We start from the raw sequence: 12,178 nt of genomic DNA on the forward strand, positions 1-12,178 counted from the left end.
TTTAAGGACTGCTGTCTGCTGCTGAGGTTGTGTTGAAAGTGGCCTGTTGCAAATGTTTAGATTAGATTACTTACAGTGTGGAAACAGGCCCTTCAGCCCAACAAGTCCACACCGACCCTCCGAAGAGCAACCCACCCAGACCCATTTCCCTACATTTACCCCTTCACCTAACACTAAGGGCAATTTAGCATGGCCAATTCACCTAACCTGCACACCTTTGGACTGTGGGAGGAAACCGGAGCACATGGAGGAAACCCACGCAGACACAGGGAGAATGTGCAAACTCCACACATTGCCTGAGGCGGGAATTGAACCCAGGTCTCTGGCACTGTGAGGCAGCAATGCTAACCACTGTGCCACCCACTACATATTTCTGTTGAACAACTGCTTTAGGCACATCTTGAGGTCAAGCTGGAGCTAATTGCTGTCACACAGAGAAAGTTACATTAGTAACTACATGTAAATCTCTGCCTTCCCTCTCATGGGTAGACGGGATAGAGTTATCAAGGGCAACAGGAGAAATCTGCCCCCACCCTTAGATTTCAGATGAACGACTTTCGAGGCTTGTTTTTGCTCCTTTACCAAAATGAAAATTAAGTTGTTCACCTGCTGGTATAAGTTACATTTGACACATTACATCCTTGAGTGCAGTATAATGTTTGAATATTGAAACTGTATGTGCCAAATGTTTGAAGAGTAACCATCTTTCTGACAGGCTGGACTGGGCCTCGCTTTAACATCATGACAGCACATCAGCAGCACAGTACTGCACTACAATGTTAGTCCAGATTTTGTCCTTGGGTTTCTGGAGTGGGATCTGAGTCCATTAGTCAGAGTTGGATTAATCAAAATGGAGCCACAGCTGATTCCAGGCTGGTTTGCGACATTCTGATGTCTTAATCAGGGAAATAATTGGATGGCAAAAAAACAAAAATTATTTCCATTACAGCTGATGTGACCCTCAGCATGGAACCGTTCATCTGAAGGGTTATGCAGCACTCACATTGATGTAATTGTTATCTGGACTCTCTCTGTATGCAGTGGCAATGCTGGCCTGCACTGCCTGAATCCAGGCGAGACGTAACTTTTCTGAGTCTGCCTGCAGCATACAGCTCCTGTAGAAAACAAAGTACATGGTCAGCGAAAGATCTTAAAGGCTGGATAATTTTTTTTAAGATTAGGTTACATTACAGTGTGGAAACAGGCCCTTCGGCCCAACAAGTCCACACCGACCCACAACCCACCCATACCCCTTACCTAACACTACGGGCAATTTAGCATGGCCAATTCACCTGACCTGAACTGTGGGAGGAAACTGGAGCACCTGGAGGAAACCCACGCAGACATGGGGAGAATGTGCAAACTCCACACAGTCAGTCGCCTGAGGCGGGAATTGAACCCGGGTCTCTGGCGCTGTGAGGCAGCAGTGCTAACCACTATGCCACCGTGCCACCCGTATATTTAGTCTTGACAAGAGGCCGTGCTATTTTAAATTCCTTTGTTGCCGTCAATAGAATAGTCAAGTTCCCACACGCATGATGAGAACCAGGTGATCATTGTCTTTATCAATTTTTAAAACTTGATTTGAGAAAATAAAATCCGTGAGTTTGAAGTGACTATCAAGATTGTCCTTTCCAAAGTCTTCATCTTAAAATGAAAATCCGATTCACTTTGGTTGAGACACGTGATAAAGGGGATGGGCATATTCAACTTGCAATTTGAAATCAGAAATCTTCTACTTTTACTTCCTGGCTCCAGACCTTATCAAAGGCTGGGGGAGCAATCTGTACAATCCTTGAAATGTGAAAACAAGGAAGCAGCCTATGTCCATAGCATTTGGTCAAAATAGCACCCACTGTCAGTACATTAGTACCCAGGGTCTGAGGGCAGGGTTTTGATGTATGTCAATGACCTGATCTTGGGTGTACAGGACACAATTTCAAAACTTATAGATGATGGGAAACTTGGAAACATAGCAGACCGTGAGGAGGTTAGTAGCAGGATAATATTCATGGGTAGACATGTGGCAAATGAAATTTAACCATGAGAAATGTAAAGCAATGCAAATTGGTAGGAAGAATGAGGAAAGGCAACTTAGTCAAAACAGATAAGATTTTAAAGCAGGAACAGAAAAACCTTAAGCAGATAAGTAAAGATCTCTGCATCATGTCAGAACAGAAGGCGTTGAGCATCTCCCTGTCCAAAATGCTTTTACCTGACCCTCACTATTTCAGTTCGCCAATGGGAAACGTGGTGACACTAAGATTCTACACAGCAATCACCATTTCTGCTGTTCACTCACTTGTTTGGAGAGACAACCTCAAAACAAAAGCGCCTCTCGATGTCCTCACAAGGTTTGACGGAACAAAGCCGTAAATCGTCGACCACCACAGTTAATGCATCCTGCAAGTTAGAACAGAATTGTCATCAGAAGTAGCTGATGGATCATGGATTGCAGAGAAGGAATGTAATTTCATTCAATCGCAAACTGAATTAGCATCAATAATGATTTGCCACCAAAAGAATTAACAAAAGGCTGACCAATGTGAGATTTAAATGTCCAATGAGATGATTTCCTTTAATGCAACCTTTAATCTATGCTGGTAGCTTCTCTAAGGCTAAGGAACAGCAAGCATATAAGAACTAGCCACTGTAAACTTAGTGGAATAATTGCTCACAATCACTTTCCAGCCACTGTTACTGACAAGCATGTGTATACATAGTTTGGATCAGGACAGGATGGTGACATTCTGATATTGGTGCAACATTTGGTCATACTTTGAAATGTATTGGACAATGAATTGTGTGTGTATCTAATTCCTAAATGGACTGAAACACTCAAAGGCCCTGCAAAGAATGTAATCAGACAAACGGTGACCCCAGTTTAAGAAGGTCAGATGATTAGCAAGATTGTAGATTAATATTATTCTCCCCTTTGAATGATGTCTGGTTACAATCATTGGTACCTCGCAACACTGAGCAAGAAAGGCAAGCTTCAGCATTAGTCACTCATCTGCCTTGTTAAATGCTGCTAAGGGACTAAGATGTCCCCTGGGGTGGGAAATGCATCTCTGCATGTTGCATCGACAATGCATCTGCACCGGAAGAACTCGAGGCAAACCAACTGTGTGTGTGTGTGTGTGTGTGTGTGTGTGTGTGTGTCTGTGGGGGAGGGGGGAGAGAAAAGAGAGAGAGAGAGAGACAGTGGGAGGAGGAGGAGGAGTGGGAGAGCTGGCACACTGTCTGTCCACAACCAGCAATATACAAAATGAGCACTTGGCAGGGTTATAAATACTGCCCATTTCCATTGCCAGTCACCCCTAACACCAACAAAACAATTTACACAGGTAAAGCACCTTTTTACAAAATAAAATGGCCTAAGCCTCTTCTGAAGTGAAACTCTGCTAACTTTCAGTGGCATTGTCATCACTGAATCCTCCATTATCAACATCTAGGGGTTACCAATGACCAGATGCTTAACTGGCAAGCCATTATAAATACAGAGGAACCTCGATTATTCAAATTTCAGATTATCTGAACAAGATCACAAGGTCCCAAAGCATGGCTAAACTATGTTATCTGGCATTCGATTAACTGAACAAAATACTCGTGGCTGTGGCCTTCGGATAATCGAGGTTCCCCTGTACTGTGGTCATGAGAGGAGGTCAGGAATTGGAAATTTGTGGCATGTAATACACTTCCTGACTCCTCAAAGCCTCGACACCACCTCCAAGACACAGCCTGGAAGTTCAATGGATTAATCTCCACTTGTCCAGATATGAGCAGCTCCGACAACACTCAAGGAAGTCAACCCCATCCAGGACAAAGCAGCCTGCTGGGTTAGCACCCCATCCAGTACCTTAAACATTCATTCCCTCCACTACCAAGTTTTCTGTCTCAATAAGTAACTATCAGATTGTCAAATTCATACCTTCATCTTCTTCTGATACACCAGCTGACTGTTTTGTATTGAAAACCACCTCCTAAAAGTCAATTTAAGAATTAAAAAAAATGTATCAGTCATATTTCATAATAATTAAATAAATGCATAGAAACTTAAAATGGTGTATTAAAGTTCTCAGGTTACTTTGTAAAGCCAGCAGTAGGCAATTCCACAAATTCATTTCAGAAATAGGTCAGGGTGGGAGTTATAGGATTTCTGCTACTGTTAGTTAATGGCTGCTTTCTATCAGTGATAACCCGATGTCAAGAACAAGAAAAAAATGAGCCATCAATTTTCCAAACCAGCTGGTTACTCATGTCAACAGGATTAATAGGCTGCTGTCTTAGCGGACAGTAAAACAAAGCAACTATGGGTGCAGACTTCAGTGATAAATGCCATTGGACTCAATTCGACAGCCAGTAAGGTAAAAATGACAAGGCCGAAATCTTTTCCTGGCTACAATTGCAAAGATAACTAATGCCCTTTTACAGGGCTATAAATAGGAAAACATTCCCAATGTGGAACTGCACTTCCTGAGAACACAGACTAAAAACTCAAGTGTGGAAGCCAGAATGAATGGCAGCAATTACTGGTAAAGTCAATATATTCGCACCTCCCTTGTTGACCTAATTTATTGAACCTTGATCTAGTTGCCTCTCTGTACTGGAAACACTGCCCTACAATACCCTATAATGGATATTTGTACATCTTAATATATCAGAAAGCTGTATATGTTTGATATTTTGTTGTTAGTCCCAGCTTCGAGAATCCAATCTCTGCAGCATAGAACAGTACAGCTAAGTACAGGCCTGTCAGTGCTTGATGTTGTACTGACCTTTTATCCTATGCTAAGATCAATTTACTATCATCCATGTGCCTATCCAAGAGTCATTTAAATGTCCCTAATATATCTGACTAACGAACATACGATGTGACCCGGTGAAAGATGTTACAGGAGTGAAGGAGTCAAAGGAGAAAACATAAGGAACTGGCTGAGCATCCTGTTTTAACCAAGGGAGGGCTCTTTCAGCAGCCTCTAAAGGTGCAAACAGCTTGAGAGTTTGCTATGCTGCAACTGCAATGTGCAAATCTCCCTGCAGAACCCAGGATTCACACACAGTGAACACAGGGATGTACTGCCACCTGCAACATTGTGGGAACTGACTGAATACTTTCACCAAAAGTATCTGTTCAGACAAAATGCTGTGATCAGCTGAGAATTTGGCACAGATCTTCTTAAAAATTGTCAGCAACTTCTCCTTGGTCTGTCCAATGAAAACACCAATAAAAATTGGAATTTCATGACAATCTTTTTCCGTCTTTGTAACAAATAGATTTCTTTAAATTGTCTTAAAAGTTGAAGTGCATATTTTGATAATATTTCTGGATGGTCACCCAGAATTTAAGCATCCATTAATGTTGAAAATTGGTCAGATCAACACCATGTACGATACAAATCGTGACAAGGGTGGTTAACCTAATATCATCTATTGAGTTCCATCAGCACAAACTACTCACTATGTTGGGAAACATCCAAATTCTCCGAAGTGACACTGCTGTTCTCAGTAGAAAGAACAATAAACTGAATTGGCCAAAAGGTGTTCTTTAAGTATATGGCTTTAAAGGAATGTTTCATACTACATCCTGTGTTTTGTACAGCAAAAGGACAATGGACTGGTGTGAAAATTTGTCAAACTCAATTTAGTTATGGAAACTAAAGGTAGGCAACACTCCTGACGTGCATACTAGTTTTAGGGACCACTTGTACCATTACTTTAGCCTGCACCAATGCTAAAATCATAAATATCAAACACAGAATTTACAAGGGCTTTTGACTGATCATTACTGCACCTTAGGCATTAATTGCATCCAGTTTAGAACTGCTATTAAAAGGTAACACTACATACCGGTTCCAAGTCTTGAAAGCATTGCTTGCTCTCTTGAACAAATAACCTTCCATCACCACTCCATTAGGAGCATCAATATTGAATTCAACTTTGGAATCATCATATGAGAAGTCCTGTGGATAAAAAAATATATATTTGTGATGAATACAAATATTTTGAAATTCAATTGTATAATATTTTGAAACTCAAACATTGATGACTTTGCTGTCCACCGTTAACATCCATATGTCTTGATTCATCTGAATATTCGAAAGGTATAGAGCCACAAGACATTGTGATTCATAGTAGCTTTGCTCATTATGTGACAAAACAGGGATGAGCTCAGTTTCCATATGTATGTCGATAAATTTAGCTCTGCTTCTTCACCATAATTGCCACGATGATTTCAGATTGCAAAGCTGCTTCCCTAACTGAACACTGAGAAACAAAATCTTATCCATCTCACAAAAAATGTAGCTCGCCAGCAATTTAATTGCTCTTAGCAGTTTTATGCTACAAGCTTTATAATCTATAATGTTGATGCCCAGGCAGAGCTTTAACCTCACATTCCATCCATTATAAAGACCATGATCTTCTACCTCTGCAATATGGCCCACATTAAATCCTCCTCAGTCCCAACACTTAAAACATTTATCTGCTTTTCATTCTTCAGGACAATTTCTCTACCAATCTCAGCAGCTTTCCTAGCTTCATGCTGCACTGTTCAAACTCATCCAAAACTCCAATGCCTTACAGTTCATCTTGTCCACATTCTGAACCTGTATTAAGTCAGTCTTCATAAATTCATTGCCCGTGCTCTGCATCACACTGAATTTAGCATTTGTGTTCTAGTTTACAATCACTCCATGATCTCTCTAGCTTATCTCTGCAGCCTCTTCCAGCCCCCAGCCTGCAGTGCTAAATCTGATGTCCTGTACACACTTGTTCTCCTGTTCTGCTGCAGTCTTAATTAGGGATTGCCCTACTCAGATTACTTTAGGGTCTCACCTTTGTCATTACATCAAGAGGTTGTAAGTTCAAATGTTGTTCCAAGACCTAAGTGCATAATCAATATTGACACTTCAGTACATTAGTGAAGGAGTGGTGCATTACCAGAGATGTTGTCTCTTGGATGAGGCATTGAAGTAAGGCTCCATCTGCTCAGATTGTCAGAAAAGCTTCCGTGGCAGTTTTTGTGTAGAAGGATAGGGCTGTCATATCACTAATCAGCCCAGAAATGCAGCCCTCATACTGACCAAAAGGTATTCTGAGGCCAATAGATGGAGCTATTATTCAGGAATCAATATCATGAAACTGCATTTTAACTGTGGTCAGATGGGGGTCCCCTGGTAGTTCAGTAGGTAAACACATTAGATGGTGTGGTGTCGATGCTCACAAACCAGAATGATCCCACATTAAATCCATAGTATTTACCACCTCAATTTACGAGGATGTTCAGGTACTACAGACTTAAGAGTAGGAAAGGGAAGAGAAAGAGCAGGGAATTCCTAATAGCTATCACTGAACACATGAATATTGGCCGAGGACAGGAATAGGGGTGAATGTGGGACTACCTGGGATTGAGTGGCCTGTGAAATGCGCTGTGGTCTCACAATGGTAGTGTCTGTGAAAAAACATGATGTGTTAAGGCATGAAGAGAAATCTGAGACAAACAGGGAACCCACAGTCATTTTCAGAGCAGAAAACAGAAATGCACAAGTTAATTTTCTACAATTAGTAAAGGAAGCTGTAACATTCTACAAATAGATGAATAAATACAAAGCCTGCCGATTTGATAGAAATTGCCTTTCATAAAACTAAAAGATTTTAAAATGTGTTAATAAATCCATGTCTGGTTGTGAGCATTTAATTGAATCAAAGGGAATTCTGGCATAAAATGAAAGGGAAATGTCCTCTATCCATGGTGCTGAAATCTCAAGGAACATTATTCACTTTTCAAAACACGGCCCGTCTAATTAGATATGTCCACAACCTGCTCCAAGCACAACTAATGTGAGTTAATCGAATTAAGCATGACCTACAGTAAGACAAACCTAATCATCAAGGAGACACTTTACCCTTTACCTTTTTATGGTTTATAAAGGTCAGATTCTTTCGTCTCATGCATTCTTAGAGGGAGGTACACATTTTAAAATTTTTACCTCTTCATCTCCCAGGTTTGACTAACAATTAAAAAGCAAGGGCCACCCATCCAACCAGCAAGTCATTTTGGTTTAGGCATCAAACAAGATTATTCAGTTCATTTTCACAGTCTGTTTTCAAATAGCTTCGGCAGCCTACTCGTGGTCTCATATTAAACTTACATCATGGGCAAAGTTTAGAGAGAAAACAAAATCTGTCAATTTCAACCTTACTGCCAAGGGCAGGAGCAACACTCCACGTACAATGGGGAGAGAATGGGAAATCGTGCAGGAGGTATTTTCAGAGCGGAACTATCAGTATTATCAGTATGAGCTTTGACAAAGGATCAGTTAGACTCGAAACGTCAGCTCTTTTTCTCTCCTAAAAGATGCTGCCAGACCTGCTGAGATTTTCCAGCATTTTCTCTTTTGGTTTCAGATTCCAGCATCCGCAGTAATTTGCTTCCTATCAGTATTAGCCCAGGACTTAGCTGGTTCATCAAGGTAAAGTTCTGAGTTTGAATAGGACTTTTTCAAGTCTAAGTCCGATTTTCACCAAAATGGACTAACTTCGTCCCCCGGGACACAATAAAGGCCCACAATAAGCATCTTTGTGGGTCGATGCTTAACGATACATTCTCAGAATCTCTACCAGGATCAGACTGGATTCTGAAAGGTTGATGCTGAGGGATTTATAGCTTTCACTTCTGCTGGGTGAGCCGGACTTGGGGCTAGATATCGATCGTTCACAAAACCAAGGCATTAAATGTTAATTGGGGGCTGTAATTCGCAAACCTGGAATCTGCATCTTAATAAAGCAATACCCAAACAAAAGGGATGCTGCGTCTTCATGTAACAGGGAACCCACGGTTATCAAAGATTGCATCTGCAGCACTCCCGGACTGAAAATCACAGCTAAATTCTCCCAAGTTCCCAACTTACATTGAAATATTAAACATAATGATAATCTCCACACATTTTATACAACAGCGTCTCCCTTTTGGTCACCAGACTATGCCATTTACAACAAATTCGCCCTCTACATGTAAAAAACGTTAATTCTCTCTCTTCCACGGATTAGCTACAATTAAATTTTAACGGGCCCTATTTCAACTCTGTCCAACATTCCGAGTTAAAATCTCACCCCGGCTAACTTTGCCAACTCACCAGCGTATTATCAAGTCTGCCAAAGATCTTCATGTTTATTTCCAAACGGTTCGCGTTAAAACACGCTGCTTTTCAAAAAGAAATACGATGGAAATCAAGAGCCGGGAGCCGAACAAAGTTGTTGTTTCAACAATCAGAAAAATGCATCTCCAATGATCTTCAAAAAGAGTGAAACGTTGCTTCCAGCGGGACAGATTTCACGTTGCAATGTTAATCTGGGTGAGTGGTGGGTAAAGACCCTCTTTGGCCTTTGGAGGGTCGCTGCTCGCCCCTGTCTATCCCTTTCTGAATGCCGACGCTGCACTGAAGTGTGCCACCTGCCCACTGCTCATGCCTTCAGTCCCACACAATAAGCTGCTGTTAGCATACAGCTGTCACTCTCTTGTCATTGTAACACTATGGCTTGGAGTTGCAGCCGCGTCCTGCGCTCTCATACCAGCCCCCACCTCAGCCCCGCCAACCCCCCCCACAAGGTTTAACTCTTTCTCTCCTCTGCTCACCGGCAGCAATTGCAATCACTGAACAGAACAGAAGGGTTAAAACCAAAATCCAGCTGCACATGCACCCGGCTGCCACTAGGAGCGCCTCCAGCCAGCGAGCCCACCCTCTTTCCCTGAGCAGTAGACAGCACAGGAGCTAACACACATGCTCAGCAGCAGCTGTACTGTTTGTGGGTCCAAACCTCCATCTGCTTCCTTCTGCTCTGGCATCTTTGCTTAATCAGGCTGACACCAGTCTTTTCCCAACCCCCTCCTCCCTTGTTGCTAAGGAATAAATCACATTACTTTTGTTTTGTTTCAGGAAAAGGGCAAAAAGCCCCTTAGGAAACAAACTAAGAGCGCAGGAATTCTGAAAAGCAATCTTTTCGAGGACAAAGGCTGGAAGTCAAGGAGAAATTTATGTTATTGTGTCCAGCACGTGAACTATCTTCCACATTAAAACTCTTGTTTACCTATTTTAAATATTGTCCTGCTCTATGGTCACAATATACTGAAATACTTGTGCGCACTTGGGCACAACACGCTGACTTCCACTGAGTGTTTCAGGTCCATTACCACCCTGCGGAATTGGTTCCAGGGAGTGTCAGTACTTTCTATATGAACAGCAATACTCTGCTTACCCAAAGTTATCTGTTCTGGTTGTGTTGCCAAGGCATTGTAAGTTACTTTATGTGAATGGTTGCTGCAGGGTCCTGGTGCCTCCTGTGTGAGAGGAGTGGTGTTGATGATGCATGCCATCACTGCCCAGCAACAGAGAGCAGAAATTTCATCTGCTTTGGTTTCTAAGAAGACCTGATTTTCTTGCACTGGGCTATTTCTCCCCATGTCCTGATTTTCCACTTGGCTGAAGTGGTAAGACTTCTGTAGATGGCACCTTAGTGGAAATAGACTTGAAGGTTGTGGTCAGAGTCACACCATCTTGAGATTAACAGCATTGCCATAAAAGGAAACATTTACATCCATTTAGCACATTCCCTGTCCTTCAGATGCCCCAAAACATTTGACAATACATGAAATCTTTTTCAACTGCACTCACCACTATTAGCTTGAAAATACAGCAGCCAATTTGCACACAGCATTGTCCCACAGACATGTTTTCATAGAATCTTAGAATCCCTGCAGTGAGGGCACAGGCCATTCTGCCTATCGAGTCTATACTAACATTCCAAGGAGCATACCATCCAGCCACTACCACCCCCCCCCCCCCCCATACCTGTAAGTCTGCATTTCCCATGGCTAACCCACCAAGGCTGCACATCACTGGACATTACGGCTAATTTAGTACGACCAATCCACTTAACCTGCACAACTCTGGACTGTGGGAGGAAACAAGAACACAGAGGAACCTCGCGCAGAATATGCAAACTCCACACAGTCATCAGAGGGTGGAATTGAACGTAGTTCCCTGGTGCTGAGAGGCAGCAGTACTAACCATTAATATTTAGTGCTTTCAAAGAATTGGACAAGAGACAGTGGACTATTTCTCTCCCTGCTTCCAGATCTGCTGAGTTTCTTTAACACTTTTTGTTTTGGGAATGTTTGTTGAAGGATAAATATGGGGCAGTTCACCAGGGAAAATGCCCCTGCTCCTTTCCTCACGAGTAGCACAAGTTATTTTCCACCTGACTGAGACGGGTTGAGGAACTATGTTCAATATTTCACCCCCAGGAAGTTTTGCAGTATTTTAATGAGCAGAGGGACCTCAGTACTGCAATGACTCACCTCGAAACTTAATTTCATGAGCTTTATAAATGAATTATTTGCAACTATCTCTTGGAAAGCTAAAGCCCATTGCTCTTCCATTGATCCACAACTTAAACAATAAAAACTGCTAGGCAATGCCTTGCAAATAAACTCCAGATGAAGAAATGGGACAAAGACTGAAAACCTTAATTTTTGAAAACAGCATTGGCTCAGGGACCAGAGAGACAAACATGAATTGATGAAACAGCAGGAGAGACATACAAGAACACAATGGTGTGTTGAAACAATATAGGATGGAGCAGCTCCTACAGTGGGGGAGGAGGTAAGGACAAAAGACAACAGATGTCCCAGAAGAATACAAACAGAGGAAAATTCGGATCAAGGAGTTGGAGAAGTATAAAAATTAAAGAGCAAAGTCTGTGTAAGGTCTATAAATATTAAATCACCGCATAGCTGAGCAGCTGATGTTCTTTTATTGATGTGAGCAGGCACCGTTCAGTGACCTTTCAGATTAACAAGAACAAAAGGTCACATTCAAAGGTTGGGAAAATCAAGCAACAGAATGAAGTAAAAGAAAAGTCTTGATGCAGAAATTTGGCTATCTGATATTATCATAAGAACATTCACTAGATTGAGACCAAATCCCTATGTTCACTGTTTTAACAGAAATATTTTGTCAAGGTTAAACAACACTTAAAATAGTGGATGGAGGAGTTAGATCCACTTATGCTTAGTGTTAGTTGAACATATTATTTTATGTTGGTTTAATAAGTCATGGTACTACCCAAAGTAGAATTGGTTCACACATATCAGAAGGACTCTAGATCCATTTCTGCT

General features: G+C 41.7%; 1 protein-coding gene across 1 annotated transcript in view; it reads right to left on the bottom strand.

Annotated features, from left to right (window-relative positions):
- The window catches only part of acap3a (ArfGAP with coiled-coil, ankyrin repeat and PH domains 3a), a 303,937-nt gene that overhangs the window by 21,298 nt on the left and 270,461 nt on the right, over positions 1-12,178 (bottom strand). The window contains exons 11-14 of the mRNA XM_072586472.1: positions 5,851-5,963; positions 3,932-3,983; positions 2,303-2,403; positions 1,004-1,115 (exon numbers count right to left, since the gene is read on the bottom strand). Of these exons, the coding sequence (XP_072442573.1) occupies positions 1,004-1,115; positions 2,303-2,403; positions 3,932-3,983; positions 5,851-5,963 (378 nt within the window). The remainder of the gene's footprint in view (positions 1-1,003; positions 1,116-2,302; positions 2,404-3,931; positions 3,984-5,850; positions 5,964-12,178) is intronic.

This window comes from Chiloscyllium punctatum, chromosome 16 (genome assembly GCF_047496795.1).
Source record: "Chiloscyllium punctatum isolate Juve2018m chromosome 16, sChiPun1.3, whole genome shotgun sequence".
Taxonomy (NCBI): domain Eukaryota; kingdom Metazoa; phylum Chordata; class Chondrichthyes; order Orectolobiformes; family Hemiscylliidae; genus Chiloscyllium; species Chiloscyllium punctatum.